Source organism: Corapipo altera, unplaced genomic scaffold, assembly GCF_003945725.1.
Source record: "Corapipo altera isolate COAL_440 unplaced genomic scaffold, ASM394572v1 52b, whole genome shotgun sequence".
Lineage (NCBI taxonomy): Eukaryota > Metazoa > Chordata > Aves > Passeriformes > Pipridae > Corapipo > Corapipo altera.
In genome coordinates this window covers 2,711,109-2,728,319 of record NW_020884922.1, presented here as the reverse complement: position 1 = coordinate 2,728,319, position 17,211 = coordinate 2,711,109, and the positions used below count along the sequence as shown (strand labels likewise).

Below are 17,211 nucleotides of genomic sequence, written 5' to 3'. Positions count from 1 at the left end.
TTCTAAGGATACATTTTTTCACTGTATGGAGTCAAAAGCCATCTTAAGAATACTGAGCAGAGAGACAAGAATAACACTTTCAGTTTAATAAAAACAGAGCACACACGTTTCACTTGCTAGGCTAGCTTATTTGCAAGCCAGGAAGAAACAGAAGCTGGTATGGGAAGAAGCAGAAGCTAATATGGCTTTGTAAAGACAGTGCCAAAAATCTCCATGAGATTGAGAGGAAAGCAATTTTTTTCGGGCTGATTATTCACCTCATGAGACTTTTAGCTATCAAAATTTATTTCAACAGAGTAAAAAGGATCGACTGAAAATTCATATTGTCATTGCTGCCATCACCATAAGGAGGTTTTTGACAGTTTGCCAAGTACACAGGGAAATGCAGCCCTCACCAAGGCTCCTGGCCTGAGTGCAGCAGTGGCAGCCAGCGACTGGGAGCAAAACCGGTGTGTATAGGCAAAGGGGATGAGATTTGCACTAAATCACCCACTGCTGCTCATCCACATGCAGCTGGAAAATCAAAGGGCAGAGTTCAGCAGGGCAGCAGATGAAGCTTGAACCTGTGCTTGCTCCAGTGATGTACACAAGGTTCTGGAGGCACAACTTCTTGGTGGCATTCAGGGGTGCCAGGGAGCTGTAAGGAGCGCTCCTGACAGAAGTTCACCTGAGAAAGCTGCCCTGACTCAGGAGGCTGCTGATATACAGCAACCTCCAAACTTTTTCCTGTTGAGTGCCACTGGTGGTTTTCAGCCCAGGTGCTGGGAAGCTGAGGAGTCACATTCCATGTGGGATGGAGTTCCTGCAGCCTTTCAGTCCCAGGTCCCAGCTCAGGGTTAGTACAGCCCAACTCCACGTAATTATTGCATGAAACCTACTTCCTTTCAGAGCTTGCTCTTTCAAACATAAAATAAAAAGCTCTGTGTAGCTGCACTGAATTAATATGGGGCAAGTCTCAAGATTCCTAATCAGCTTTAACTGGCTTTTATTTTGGGAAAACTTCCCACTAAAGTTCTGAGTAAGGACATAAGAATTTGTCCAGAGTAACCATTTTCAGCATGAAAGGAATGCTTACTATGTTATTCCCATCTGGCTTTCCTAGAATATCTCATCTGTTATTCCCTTCACACGCCTCTGTGAAAAGGACCCTGTAGGATGAAGTCATCCTGAAGCGCTTTTTTTTGTCCTAAAAATCTGCATATTCTTACTATGGTTACTTTGATCAGGGTAAACACCCCTGCAGTCCCAGGCTGGCGCATTCCTCCCACACTTTCAATACAGATTCTCTGCTTTGCCGTGCTCTCACCCAGAGTGAGAGAATGACCCCTCCACCTCTCTTCCTACTCCAGACAAAAGCCAGACCGCTTCAGATGCTTAAACGCTGGCAGAGTTATAAGCCTCATCTCTGCTCTGACCTTGCAAGCCTTGCATGCTGATGAGGATGAGTAAGGTGTAAATTCTCAATGTCCACCCTCTCCTTTTTTTTCTTCCCCTGTTGCCTCCTTCCCCCAGCTCCCTCATCCCTATGTTTATGTGCTTGCATGTTCGCCATTTCTTCTGTTCTCCTGGTATCAGAGTATCTTGGTTGTGTGGACAGCATCCCTGCCTGCTCTGAGGCTCTGCCCAATACTCTGAACCCTAATTCCCTTGGGAGTCTTTGGGCACTCCTGCCATGCAAATCATGATGACAATGATTAAAAGGGTGTCCACCACACTTCCATTCAACCAGCAGCTGTTCGTGCTGAAATGTTCACCTCTATTCCTCTGTTTCAGTCCTGTGTTACAGACTAACCAGAGGGCAGACCTGAAAATCCACAGCCACAGTCTTGGTGGCATAACGGGGGGAGCAGATGTTTGATTATGCTGAGCATAAGTGAGGGATAATTAATTAAAAAGACAAATGCCTTTCTTAGGGCGTAAGTCTTGAAATTATTTACGGGCCAGGAGATGTGAAAGGTGACCTGTTGGCAGAGGAGAAGCCAGCAAGAATGCCAAGGAAGTGAGTTCTACCTAGTCTGGGTGTAAAATGTCTGTGCTGCTTAGCAGTGTCCTCCACCTCTGCTATTACATTCCTGGAGCCAATCCTTGGGGATCCTGGGCCAGATGATGTGAGCTGCTAGGCAGAGTGCCTTCACGAAGGGGAAAAGGGGAGAGGGGTGACCCAGTGAGCAATCTGGGGCTTGTGCCAAGGACCTCCCTCCCAGAGCAGAAGGAAGAAGATAACAAATAACTAAAGCAATCACATCTTCACCAGCTAATTAACTGACCGCTGGAGAAAGCATATTGGGTGAAAACAAGCATTTGACTCTGTGGGCAAAAGTGATCCACATCTACAAGGCTGCAGGGCAAGGCGATGCCTGGTGCAGCACCAATGAGCTGCAATGGGAAGCAGAAGGAGCTGGTTAGACAGGGGCAATGCTGCCTTGGGCTGAGATGTCCTGCCCCTCCAAAAGGACAGGAGGATCACCCAAGGCCACCACCCTGAAGCTGTCTGGATGCTGCTGTTCTCCTAGTTGCAGCACTGCAAAGATACCTGACACAAAACCCACTTGTTTATTGGTGCTGCGTGCTCATGTTTGCAGGCAAGGTTTGGATAAGCATTTCAGAGACAGACCTTCATCCTTGTTTTAAAATTAAATTGCCTCTCTTTCAGGGGAGCTAGTACCAAACATGACTAATGGATTTGTCTGTGCAGAGAATAGCTATGGGTAGTTCCAGTGCTCTGTGAGACCAGAATGAATTGTGAGTGGGATTTTGAGTTGCGTATGCACACCAACCCCCAAGGAAAAGGCCAGCTCCTTGATGGTCCAGTCTTTGTTATCTGTGAGACACAGCAAATGCAGAGAGTGAGTCACTGACCTCTCTGCCACAGGACAGGATGCTGACCAGGGAGGGAGAGAAAGGAGATGGGGGAGAAGCAAAGGCAGGGTGAGGAGACAGGTGTAGTGAGGATGGAACCTGGGAGGACAAAGCACAGAGACACACCACAGCACGGAACAAGACCTTGGTGGTCTTACCATTCCCCCAGGCTCTGGGAGCTGCCAATGCCTAACATGCTGCACAAATGATAAATTCATCCAAAGACTGTCTTAATAAGGAAAAATGTAACCTCAGTCCAAACCCAGATGGTGTTCAACTGTGACTAAATGAAGAAACACACTGTTTCATAAATGTGTCCCACTGAAGAGGGAAGCTGCATGTACTGGTGCCACCCAACGCCCTCCAGCATCTCAGAGCAGGTTCCAGCTGATGTTCCCAGGATATTTTCTGCCTGCATCTGTAGTCATATCCTTGCACTGAGATAATGTGTTTCTTACCAGCTCTTTGCTCCTGTCTATCACACAGGCAATCTATAAGATGGTTTCGTCTGTAATGAAGATGCCAGAAGATGAGTCAACACCAGAGAAGAGGACAGAGAAGATCTTCCGTCAGATGGACACCAACCGTGATGGTAGGCACCCTTCTGGTGGGGTGGGTGGGGTGTCCCACCCACACGGGACGACCCCACAAAGCCACCACCATACAAGGCCAGCAGAGTGCAGCCAGGCAGGACTTTGCCTTGAAGGGCTGCTTTCCCAGAGATTTTCCTTGGGCTCCCTCAGCGTCCTTACACCATGTTTGTCCAGAGGCTTGTCAGGTGTACTATGACCCACGGTATGAGCTAAGTAAACATGTTTCTTTTCTAGGAAAGCTCTCTTTGGAAGAGTTCATCCGAGGCGCCAAGAGTGATCCATCCATAGTCCGTCTCCTGCAGTGTGATCCCAGCAGCGCCGGCCAGTTCTGAACCTATTCTTTGGATGAATTATGTATCTGCTTTTTTTTTTCCTTGCCAAACAACATTCATGGTAGTGTTGCCTCTGTATGGCCAATTATGCCTTTATTTGTGGCATCTTATAGCTTCTTTTGTTGTGGATTAATTATAAGAATGCTGAATTGCTCTTATCAATTTGTCCAGGGCATGGGCAGTACTGTTTTAAACAGATATTGTGGTGTTATCATTGTTTTAAAATTTTCATTTTGTTTTTTTTGTTTGTTTGTTTTAACGTATCTATTTTGGAAAGTACCCGTTGAGGAAGAGTAAACCAACAACAAAACCCTTGGCAGCAAGACACGCTGACAGATTTTAGATTGCTGCTTTAGTTGTTAAGTATTCACCTGCAGGACCTGAAAAGTGTTGTAGAGGCTGAACCAAAGGTGTTGTGACAGGTGGGGTAGGATTCAGCTAGAACTTATCCAGGAGGCACCAGTTAACGTCAAAGACAGGACTGAGAAAAAGTACAAAAGTGCAAAACGTATGGGGTATGTTGTCCACTCCTATACCTCCTTGTTTCAATGCTGTGAACATTTTCCAGGTTGTGAAGGAGAAGGGACAAAACAAAGGTTGACATTTTTTTACTAGGTTTACAGTGGTTGAATTCACATGGCTTTATCTGAAAATTCAGCAATTTGCAATCCTGATCTCCAAATCCACAACTGACAATACCTCTTGCCGTTTAGGATCAGCAAAGGCAGACACAGATAGGAAAAACTGGGTCTTGACAATGAATTTAAGGGAGATACATGTTGAATGTGAAATTTTTAGGTTAGTAATAAAGCAGTTGCTACTAAGGAGAGTGGGCATTCATGTGAGGAACTCACGGACACCTGCAAGCATCTCCAGCTGAGGCACATCTGCTATTCTGAATGCTCTTGCATAGGAGGAAATTTTTGGAGGTGTTTTTGTCTCTCTCCACATAGGTAACAGAGTTTCTGGGCCTGCTCTTAGGGGGAGGCTCTCATCAAAACTTGTTTTAAACATAAAATTGTAGCATTTATATTTCATTTATTTTAGTAAAGTTCAAAAAATCTGTACTGAAATGAGGAAATGGTACGCTTTATGATATATTTATATATATAAAAATTAAAACAAAAAAAGATCAGCTCTTGAGAGAAATGTTGAATGTTTATCTTTTCGCCTAGATGCAGGAGTTCTGAAATTTGCTGCTGAAAAACTTTATCCTTTGGTCAAAGTTGCTGTATGCAAGGCTAGTACACGTATGTGGGATTTCTTAGGGACTTTACAAGCACTGTTGCAACGGGAAGCATTATGCTGAGTAAATTGGCATTAACCAATCATTGGCTAAAGTCTGCTCTGTGATCCTGTTGGAGAGGTATCGATGCAGGCAGCACACAGTGTTGGGAATTCATGAGCTCATTAGAGTAACCTTTGTCTGACAGGAAAGGTTGGCATTTTGTCAAGTGACCTTGTAGTTGCTAATCCCCAGTAGCCTTAATTTAAAATAAACTAAGTAAAATAAGTCTGCTTTACAGATAATGATTAGCTAAGTACTAATTAGAAGTCATGAACAAGTAGTTATGAATAATTTTATGTGGAACACTAGCTAGCATGTACAATAACTGACAGAAACAATCCTAGACTTGATTTTTTCATACCTTTGCTTTGCCAGGTGTGAAGTGCAAAGCATGTTAAAAGACAATAAAAATAAATTGAAAATAACATTGTTAATTGGTTGTACTAAAATTATTATGAGTGGCTAATTACACTCAATAAATGTATTCAAGAACACACCTTTATCTCAAACAAATCACAGAAATCTGGTTGATGATATATTCCCCTCACATTAATCAAAATACTGAGCAGAGATGAGTGGGGGAAAATGAGAAAGCAAAAGAGGCCCAAACACAGATGCAAACAGATTTTAATACCCAGTGCTTTCAGCTGTTATGAGCATCAGTGACAAGTTCTGCACCAATTCTTATGGCTGATGGAAATGTTCCCTATCTCTTTCTCCCAAAACTTCATTAGACATCCTGTGCACAAATCTAACTCTTCAAAGGAGAGCCTATGCCTACTTTCTTCAAGGTAATTTTCTGCTTTATCTGGAGAGGCCCTCTCTCCCGTATCCATCACCTCATGGATAGTAAAAGTTATGTTCCCCTTTGAGTGCTTTGAGGGTTGTTTTTCAGCAGGAGAAACTTGGACAGACTGCTGGGGATTGCTGCAAGAAGGTCAGTGGGCATGCACTGATCAACACCCCCCTCTTCCAGACGAGAATGGCAAGTCCCGCCACCTCAGCTGCTCCTGGGGCGCTCCATCACCACTCCAGTGTGGGCAGCAGGACAAGGTGATGCCAGAGGATCCCTGCTGAACTTCTAACCTCCCGGCTCAGTGCAGGCACCCACGTCCAAAGCAGCCCAGACCTATGGAAGCTGGCATTTACTGAAGGTGAACTCGGATACCTTCTATGGTTCCATCTTCTTCTTAATGCTGTGAAAGCAGTTGCATGTGACTGAAACTTTTAAAACATTGCCTTTCATTTAAGCGAAGGTATTCCACCTCTTTTTCATTTTACAGGATATTTCCAGCCCAGAACCTAATCTCTCAGTTTGTTTTTGCTCAGAAGTTTTGGAGTTCTGGGGCCAGGATCATTTCATATGTTACTACCGTACAACATGTGTTTGAAAATACGACCTGCGCTATGACCCCAGGCCAGTGGAGATGTGATTCTTCCCACAGTTCACAAAATTTGAAACTATAAAAATTAGGCTACAGCTGCAGAGAACATAGCTGGAGATAAGAGTATTGTATAAATATTTGCAGAGTGAACTAAGGTTATTCTTTTACCTGACTACCACTGGTGGGTATTGTTTTAAATTATTAACTATCTCTTCCTTTCTCTGCTTCTGCATGTACTTAAAGAGTGATAGCTGGAACTGTGATAGGAGCATCCACAGACCTCAGATCAGCAGGACTGCAGTGGTATGCTGTGCCTCAGACTGGAAATTTCTGCTTTGCTGCCATTTGCATTTGCAATCATAACTGCCTTCATAAAGCTTTTGAAGGCAAAGTGGCATATGCTGCATAAAATAGCACAGCAAGTCAGACACTTTCAACTGATCCTTTAGCACTGTCTTCATATAGGAAGGATGGCAGATAGCACATAGTGTTTCATATCACCTCTCTATTTTGTGAGTGCATTCTCTAGTTTTAGTTGCACGTGCAAGAGGCAACCTTCACTCACATGTTGTCCAAAAGAATTAACAAGTACATCCCACATGTAGACTGAACCCAGGGAAAATGCCAGTCCCATTTATCCAACATTCCCAGTTAGCTTGCCAAACTCTGTGCCAGAAGATACGAAGTGAGGACTATGGCTTGTGAATTTTGCAGCAGACTGTCTTTGTTTTAGGATGCTTTGGGAAGGGAAAAGGGTTGGTTTACCCTTGTAAAACCAACACACGTGTTTCTGTGAGCACTTACAGTTTGAGAGGGACTGAAGAAATATTTTTGTTTCAACATTATTTGAAGCCCTGTCAGTCCACAGCCATGGATGTTCCTGAGGTACCCAGATCTGTGCTGTTCCTCTTGCTGTTTTTAGAAGCTTGTAGGATTTTTCTTATTGCTGGAGCATTTTGTCCTTTGTTGTTCTGTGCTATAAGACCTCCACATTTTTTGCTGCTTAAAACAGTAAGCCAGTAGTGTGTAAATTCTGTAACTGGATGAGGTCTGTGTGTAGCAGTATGGCACACCAGCATAAGAGGTGGTCACACACAATTTGAACGCTCCCCCTGGGGGCTGAGCCCCAGGACTTTTCAGCATGTGCTCTCTTCACTGATGGCAAAAGTGCAATAATGCGGCTTAGCTTAATTTTCTTTCACTGCAGACCAGGTTAAGTCACATTACCTTTCATTTGCTGTGGGCAGAACCTCATCTCAGCTGACTCATGGAAACTTGGTGAACTGTGGTAACTTGATGTTAAGCTCTAATCTGCAGATTAAACCGAGATGAGAAGATGGCCTTGGCCATACATCTCAGTACATGTGAACTAGGGAACACAGTGACAACTGGCAGGTCCCTAGAGGCACGTGGCAGTGAGAAGGGAATCTCCTGCCTCTGAACAAATGCCCTGAGCTGAGGTGCCTCCTTGTTTTAAAACTCTCTTTTTTCTCTTAGCACCACTGGTGAAGATGCAACATGATAGCAATATAGCATGTCAGGATCAAGGAAGCATCCTTCAAAAGAGTTTCCTTTTGAAGCTTAGTGTACAAGTGCCAAGTGAAACGATCAGAGGGGAGGAGGGCTGGACAAGTCTTCCTGAACACCCACTACACCAGAACCTCCTTTTGTCTCTCTCATGGTGCTCCCTGTTTCCTGGCAAGGCACTTGGTGCAAGACCGGTGGAGAAGAATATTTCACCTACCCTTCACACAAGCATTTGGATGCATTCTTTGCTCTGTGTCTTACTGACCAGGATCTCATGTAGGAGTCTTAAAGTGGGGGAAGTTTGTTTCATTGGTATCACAGGCAGAACTTGTGCTTCAAAATTTGGAGAAACTTAGTAAACACCAGACAGCTGAGCATTGCTCAGGGCTGCATGCAGAATTTTCCACTGACTGTGCAGTAGGCAGATAAGATACAAGGCAGTGATACATCAAACTCGTGGTGTGATGTGCTCTGAGATAGGGCTAGATCAGAAATAGCACCTTCTATCTGAGCAGCTCTGTTGCTGCTTATGCCATCATAGGCATTGACGCTCTAAAATACCTCCAGCGTGAACATGCATCTGCAGGAGTATAATAACTCTGCTCTTCCTTACATACAAGCAGCAGAGCTGTTCATTATGCCCTGGCAGGAGCTGAACAAACAGCTCCTAGGATGAACATAGGGCTTTCCCTAAGTGTAACTGAGGGCAAAACATTGCCTGCAGGAGTTTCCCTCCCAGTCATGATAGAAAAGAATAGAATGCTCTGATTGATTCTCAAAGCCCAGGTGTTATTTTGCAGGCTGGGGAAGGTGGGAAAACAGCTGTGTTTTAAGCACAGGGGGGAAAAAGCAGTAGGGATTGTAAACTGTCATGGAGAGCAGTGACACTAGAAACCAGGACCAGCACTGAGGGGCTGCAGAGGCTGTTAGGTGCCTGTGGCCTTCGGAGCAGTAGAACAATCAGTTGGATGTAAAGTCAATCTCCTTGCCCCTTGCAGAAACAATCCCTGTCTGCTATGGGAATCTCAGTCATCAGCACCCCTTATTCCAGCCTGGCGTTTGCTGCTGTTTCTTCCAATCATCCATACTGAGAAGTTGTTTCAGGGATGAGGATTTTCCATTTCTTAACAAGTAACAGCTGGAAAGGCCAGGTGTGAGGGGCTTCTTGCCACATACAACTTTGATTTCCTTATTCCTCCCACAGGTCATGTTATTTTTATGTATAGTTGGAATTAAGCTATCATATGTAAAATGCTGATTAATGCACAATAAGCAAGACAAAAAAAAAAGCTTGGGTTATAGTGAACAATGCAAAAAGACTGCGTAAAAGACTATGAAAAGACTACAAAAACTATAAAAGACATCACTGCCTTTAGCCCTGTGTTTGAATTTGCAAGGTGAAATCCTCTTGGCAGTAGTCAGCACAGAATAGCTCCTCTGCACCAGCCCAACCCATGGGCCTTCCTGGGCTGCTTCATCCCCATGTCACCTTGTGCTCAGAATGGGGACTCTGGGTCCTGCCACAGAGATGGTCATCGGAGCTTATTAGACCTGCTGAGGGCTTCCTAGATTTCGAAACACACAACAGCCATCCTCTCCCTACTGTTCACTTACTGTGCAGCTGAGACATGTTTTAGATCTCCTCTTGCTCTGACCTTATACCAAAGATGTTCTCACCTTCCCAGGGCATGCACTCAGGGTGTCTGGCTCTCCGAGTTTTTGCACCCACCTCCCAGTTGCCATCCTTAGCATCTGTATGAACAAACACCAGCCCTTGACATCTGGAGGAGCCAAGTTTGATGCACTTAGAAGGAACAGCTTCTGATTTGGTTTCCAGCCTTTGAACCACCTGTGTGTACCTTGCCAACTATGCTATTTGCTTCCCATTATTAAGTAACAGCAGTATTAAACATTTCAAGGGCACACTGGAACAACATATTTTTTGTTATCATGTATGTGTTTGTTGAGGCACAGCAGACTGAACCTGACTGGTGCTCATTCTCTGCTCCCATGGTTTCTTCCAGGCTGGAGCAGCATTCTCCTATGCATCACCATTCAATGTGTAGTGCCCAATCCTTCCTGGAGCTCCCAGATGCTGTGGACCAAGAGATAATTCTGGCATAGTAATATCATCCAGAAACTCTTCCTGCCATCTTTCAAAAACATGTGTTGAGGGTGTGACCTCTGGGTTTCTCCTGCCTGGGGACAGGGGTTTCAAGGTTGGCCTCATGTTTCCCCACTAAACAGGATGATGGGATGATGGTGATTAGTAAACCCACCTGAGAAAATCCTCTTAGATTCTAAACTTCATTTGTGCTGCTCATTGGCTGCACTCAGAGGGAAGATTAATGAGTCCAATGTGGTTGTTTGGGGGAGAACTTGCAGCTCCTTTCCACCATCACTTTTTTATTTCCTGTCATTATCTTGTTCCCATTTCCAGGGCAACCAAATATTTTTTATTAGTATCTGTAATAAAAAGAAAAAACAAAACCAGGGTTTTAATCTGATAAGGATCTAAGGAACACTACTGAAGACATCGTGCTCCATGTTAGTCATACAAATACTCTACAAGATCATATTTCTTTGGTATTTTGTGCTTAATTTTCTTATTTGCATTTGAGGTGTGTTTGTGATGTATTTCATTATCTTGGATCCTCTTATATTTAGCCCCACTGGTCCTTCAGCTCTTATGCAAAAGTCCCAATGATTCCAAGAGCAGGGCTGTCTGAGGTATTACTACCAAGGTGGGCTCACAGTGCGTGGTAAAAGTGAAGTGCTTAATTATGTTAGGGGTTATTTTTGTCTGCACACTTGTTGCAAGGAAACAGAGCTGCATGTCAATGTGTTTATCTCTTCCAATTGCTCACTTCAATTCCACCCAAGCAGTTTTGTAGTCAATATTTGTGTATTCAGCTCTATTTCACACTTGAACCCAAAGTGACCAATATTTTCCTCTTCTGACGGAAGTACTTCATATCTTTTGATTTTTAAATATTGACGAGTGAATGACGTGATGGATGCAAAAGTAGATAGTTACACTTTTGTGTTCTGGCTTTGGCTGTGGTAGAGTTAGTTTTCCTCACAGTAGCTAGAATGGGGCTGAGTTTTGGATTTGTGCAGGAAACAGTGTTAATAACAGAGGGATGTTTTCTTTCCAGTGGAGCAGTGTCAAGGACTTTTGTGCTTCTCACCCCACTCCATCAGTGAGGGGGCTGGGGATGCACAAGGAGGTGGGAGGGAACTCAGCTGGGACAGCTGACCCCAAATGACCCAGGGATATCCCAGACCATATGGTGTCTCAGTCAATAAGCAAAGATGTGAGGGGGAAGAAGGAGGAAAAGAGGGACATTCAGAGTGATGGCATTTGTCTTTCCAAGTCACCATTATGCGTGATGGAGCCCTGCTTTCCTGGGGATGGCTGAACACCTTCACCCATGGGAACTGGGGAGTGAATACCTTGTTTTGCTTTGTTTGTGCATAGGGCTTTTGCTTTCCCTATTAAACCGTCTTTAAACTGAGAAAACCCGTGAGTTTTCTCACTTTTACCCTTCCAACTCTCTTCCCCATCCCACTGGGAGGGAGGGAGTGGCTCTGTGGGACTTAGTTGCCAGCTGGGGTTAAACCACAACAATTTGTTTAAATTTGGGCAGGTACTTTTGATGCTGTAGAAACTAATAAATTGAGATAAACCACAGCCAAAAGCTGAATGGATCAAAGTGTACAGTTCCTATTTAAATCCATGACTATTCCACAGGGAGAGCTTTCTCATCTCTGTTCCCTCAGGCTGTTGCCTCATTGCAGCATAGAGATACCAAATGAAACTTTAAATAATCTACCATAGGCAGACTAACTGCAGCAGCATGGAGTTCAGCATATCCTGTGTCTTGGCAAAATTAGATACCTCTCTAGATGAATGCTTTGTAAGCAAACCTACATATCTTAAGGAAGACTTTTACCACTCAGAAAGGAGAGGGACAATTATGAATTAAATTAATTTGGTCTGCATATTTTTCTTATGGCTGTCTAGAATTGCTAGTGTCCTGAGTGTAGTTGCCTATAGGTATTGTGATGTGTTAATTTCCCCCCCTGGTTCTGTTGTAAGCTTATCTGATGGTATTCCAAGTCTCCAGCTAGTTCTTTGCCAGGCAAAGCCCATGAAAGGACATGCAGAGGTGAGCAGCCTTCAGGCATATCGGGGGCAGCTTTTGAGGATATAGCCCTGTGCTGCTGTGTGCTTTGGGATTCTGTGCCTGCAGAGCAACATGTTAAACCTACCTGGTAAAATGGAAGTAGATGATCAGGCCACTGAAGGAGATGCAGAATTTGGTGGAGGGTTGTGTATGTTTTGTGCCCCTCAGCACGTGCACGGTTCCCCCTGCTATTAGCTTCCAGTTAGGATCTTTCTTGAACCCTTAGCGTTAAAGTTTTCTTATGCTGATAATGTATTTGTATTATGCAACGTACTCAGAAAACAGAAGATTATCTCCCTATGACTGTCCTCTCCTCTCGAGAAGCTGTTATCTTCTGTACATATGATATGCAGAATGTATGGGAGTCTTACCAGCGTTGGTTTGCATTTTTAAGACTGTACTAATTAATGTGTGATGCTATTGTGTTTTTGTAGTGGCATCTTTGATGTAGGATGTAAAAACTATTTAAATTTTTTGTTTGTTTGTTTATTGTTCAGCTTTTAGAGATAGCACCAACGACTGCATGTTCACTAGAATCAGCCTTTTTCAAGGGCCATCATAGCTGCATGCAGGCACCGGTGTTTCACCCGGCGCGTAGCACCTGTGCTCTTCTTTTAATAGGGGTCAGTTTTGAGTGGAAACTAATTCTTCCTGAGAAGTCTAGATTTCTGTCTTACACTCTCAAATTCAAGCTTCCTCCTCCCATGCTGTGTGCCAGCCCTGGCCCCAGGAGGAGACCTGGGAGGAATGTCTCCTGACCAAGGGCACCCCGCTGGCATCAGGCTCCCTTCCCCCTCAGCTCATGCACATGCACATCCGGTTTTCCTTGGAATTGCTGGCTATACCAGGACAAAACCCATGGGCTCACATTATGAGACCATTTGTGCAAGTGACTTTAAAAGTAGTTAACTAAAATTTGGGGAAATCAAGCAATTAAGGAAAAGAAGAGCCTGAACAGCAATTTTAAGGTCAGAATCTTATTGGGGTGCTTAATATAACAAGAATTTGGGGTTAGTCCCTAAAAGACAGGACCCCTTGGGGGGCTTAGGTCTATATTTCTTGTCAGGTTTGGAGAGGGAAATGGGGCTTGAATCCAGCCTTTTCGGCAGGGCTGATTTACTAGATGGACTAAGTCTGAGAGACACTTCTCCAGATTGTGTCCTGGGCCAAAAGTCAAGACATGCTGCAGCTTAGGAGTTATTTTTCTATTAGTTTGTTTTTTTCTTTTTAATGGAGAAAGCAGTTCAAACTGCACCTGGCAAAATGACTGACTTCAAAAGCATGTTTTTCCTTGTTATATAGACACTCACAAAACAGCATTGTGTGGTTAAAAAGGCGCATTTGTGATAGTTTCTTTTTCAGTGCCAAAATATATAAGCAGTATTGTTTGAAGGGAAATAAGAATTTTTTTACTGTATTGTTATTACTGTTGAACAAATATATTGTTTTTAAATGTTAGATTTTGAAGACTTTTGTATTGTAAACTGTTTTGTGACACGGTGCTTTTTCATACTGGAATTACTGATTGCACCTAAATATGAATTATTGTTTTCTTATATAAATATGTAACCTTGAACAATCTTGATGAAAACCAATGTATGGTGGATACTGACAGTTCAAACAAATTGACCTACTGAAATCCCCTAAATGTTCTTTCCTACTAATAAACATTCTGCTGCAGCTAGCTATGGTGTGCCACGCGCTGTTACTGCCTTCATGCTGGAGCCTTAAAGTCTCACGTAGCCCTATGGTCTGCTGAGAAAACCTCAGAGAAGCCTTTGCCTGCTGTCTTCACAGCTCCTGTTCCACTCACTGCCATGGGCAAAGGGTCAGCAGCTGTGAAAGCCAATTTGGAGGGCTTAGCCAGGGCTTAGGCGGTGCATGGGCACTGTGCCGGCACGTTGCAGCCGGCTGGGCTGTCCACTGCTAACACAGTTTTTCCTCCAGCAGCTAAAGCCAGCAGCTGGGTACAGAGTAGGGTAGCACGGAGTGGATTACAAAAGCAAAGGAAGGACAGCATAAGGCTGAGAGCTCTGGTCTTCTGGAGCTGGAAAGACCAGCTTAGCTAACTGACAGCAACTTTCCCTGCCACAGATAAATCCCTCTCCAGGTTTAGGGTGTTTTTTTTTACCCTAAGGACTAGCACACCATCAGGGGGGCAGGATGTGGCAAGGGAGCTCGGGCTGGCAAGGTGGTAGCTGTGGTTAGTCGCTCTGAGATGTGGCTCATGAGGCAGCAGCAGAGCTTGTCACAGCAGGAACTCCTGCCAGCCTCAGACAGGCTCTGGAGGGGGCTGGCTCTTGTGCATGCTTCTTAAACTCCACAAACTTTTACCTAGGCTAAATTTGGAGCTGGGATTAGCACCAGAGTGCTAAAAGTAGTTTAAATCCCACGGGAAGGTAACAGAAACCAGTGCCTATTTCCTCTTGAGATTAAAAAAAAGCCTATTTGTGGAACTGCACATTAATATAAGCTTGAGACAGGCTGGAGCCTGGAAGAAGCATCAGTTACAGTGTCCAGGTATCCCCCGTGCTCAGTGCAACTTCAAACCACCTTTATTACACAAACTTCCAGTGTGCCAAACTCCCTGTGATATACATTCTCCTCACTCTCCCATTAGGGCCCTAATACAATTTAGCATAAAAAGGCTGGAGTATATGGAAGTATTTATTTGCTCAGGGATGCTAAGATCCTCCACTTTACCACCTTTGCTGGCCTGTGCATCTCACTGTGCAAAGCCCATGGCTCCCGGTCATGGCCACCACCGGCCACTGGAGCATGTTGCACCCCCATAGTCTGGGACTGGACCTCCGAGTGCCTCAGGGAGGAGAGAATCTGAGACCCTGTGTCTCATCAGCTTGTTAGCCCTGGATATGGCCCCATCTGGGAAATAGCATGCTCCAGATCCTATCACTGTTTCTGGCAGCTCGAATTGAGCCAAGAGATAGGGAAGGTTCCAAAAACCACAGCTTTGCTGCTGCAGTGAGTCCCCTAAAGTTTCAGTCAGGAGTCAGAGGAGGGGTGTTTTGCTCCCCACTCCTAGGAGAGGGTCAGTTCTTCTTAAAGACCTTGTGAGTCACCCTGCTAAACCCTGCCTCAGCCATGCCAGAAACAATCGGGCCTTTGAGCATGCAGTGGGTGCAGCAGTTCCCCTCAGCTGACACTCCTCCATGGCCTCACAGATGCAGTACTGCCAACCACTCAGCTTCAAAGCATTCACATTTTAAGAGCCACTCAGTAAAATTACTTCCTATAAAACATATTTAAACATCTACCACAGGCATTGTCCAGGAAACATGATTACCCTAAAGAGCCCCGTGGGAGCTGGTCCTGGCTCACCCTAAGCCATACAGAGCACTGAACTCCTCCACCTCACTGTAAGACGGCTGCCCTGCTACTGCCTAGGGAGATTTCCTTTGCTGAGGCATATGCTTTCCCAAGCAATGTCTCACTTACTTAGATGTTCTCACCTCCTGGATTCTTGTTTGAAAAGCCAAAGTCAACCCTTGAAGAATAAAATGGTTGATGAAAATGTTTTACTGCAAGATGCATAGCCAGGTATGCTTCAGTGCTTTGGGCACCCAGGGCACAGCAGGAGCAGATGCAGGTAAGGAACTCATTCAAGGTGCCTTGGAGCCACAAAGATGATAGTACCAGTGCTTCCAGCTAGGTTCCCAGGACAGTCCAAGTCGTCACAGAATCATGGAACAGTTGGGGTTGGAAGCGGCCTCCGTAGTTCATCTGATTCAACTCCTCTGCTCAAGCAGGGTAAGTGAGGGTTTGTTTTCCAGGACCGTGTCAAGGTAGCTTTTAAATATCTCCAGGGATAGAGGCTCCACAACCTCTGTGGGCAACCTATTCAAGTGCTTGGTTACACTCACAGTAGAAAAACTGCTTCCTGACTTCAGAGGGAACCTCCTGTGTTTCAGTCAGTGTTCATTGCCTCTGGTCCTGTCACTGGGCACCACTGAGAAGAGCCTGACTCCATCCTCTCTGCGCTTCACTTCAGGTATTTGTACTTACTGATACTATCTCTCCTGAACAGATGTAGTAACACACACACCACAGCAACAGAAATATTATCTCATACATAGGAATATTTATTTTTTCCTTCTTAAAAATGTACAAAAAATAAAATAACTGTATTTACAGTTTATCAAACCCCTCTCCCAGTTGCAACACTATTAAGTTACATGAGCTATATTCTTAATATAAAAGCACACTATTTATACATAAAGTTTCCTTGTTTGCCAGTAAGACAGCTTGTCACAATCTTTGGCACAAACATTCTTGTTTGTATCTTGTCTCAATAGGAAATGGAAGAGCATATAAACATTTAATAAGCTTTACATTTTAAAAGTCATAAGATACTCCTTTCCAGTTCCATTTCAATCAATATACAGCATCTCTGACAGCTATAGAGTTTAGATTTTACTAATTGTTTGAATTAATTTACAACATTTAAACAACCCATAGAATGAAAGAGGAATATATATAGGAAAGATATTTGATCTCTGAATTCCATTGACTAAAAACTTCATGAGAGAGGACACAGAGGAAGAAAACATTCTTTTCTTCGTAGTTTACATTCAGTGGTAAAAATCCTCCAAAATGTCTTGTGAGGATATCACTGTTCATCCACAAAGCTTCATTGAAAGGATGCACTTTATTTTGGGGGTATCAGCACCTGACTGTGAGAAATAACTAAATTTGAGAATTTTAATGGGGTTTCATAATAAAACATCAAATGGACGGAAAAAGTACCAAATCTGTAGCAGGAATCAAAATTTTAACTTAGAAGACTGTTCTCCTTTCATACATCTCTATCAGATCTTTCAAAACACAACATCTACAGACACTGCACTACTCTAACTCTTCACAGGGAAAATGCTCTGAGCAACAAGCCACACTTAAGCTGCACTAGTTAAGATGCAAGACTGCTGCCTTGAAGAAGGAAAGGAAATGAAAATTTTGTTCCTTTAAATAAACAAGCACAGCAGTGCCACAAAGAGACAACAGGAGGCAAGGCAGATATTC

General features: G+C 44.0%; 1 protein-coding gene across 2 annotated transcripts in view; it reads left to right on the top strand.

Moving 5' to 3' along the window:
• Nucleotides 1–13,858, top strand: part of NCALD (neurocalcin delta) — a 58,606-nt gene extending 44,748 nt beyond the window's left edge. Inside the window, exons 3-5 of one of the 2 annotated variants that reach the window (XR_003529964.1) lie at nt 3,346–3,451; nt 3,687–5,863; nt 5,968–13,858. Coding sequence is in view for 1 of the 2 variants with exons in the window: in XM_027657004.1 (XP_027512805.1) it covers nt 3,346–3,451; nt 3,687–3,784 (204 nt within the window). In the remaining variant the exon portion in view is untranslated. Of the gene's footprint in view, nt 1–3,345; nt 3,452–3,686 lie in introns of both variants that reach the window. The other variant, XM_027657004.1, reaches the window with a different exon arrangement.
• The last annotated feature ends 3,353 nt before the right edge of the window (nt 13,859–17,211 follow it).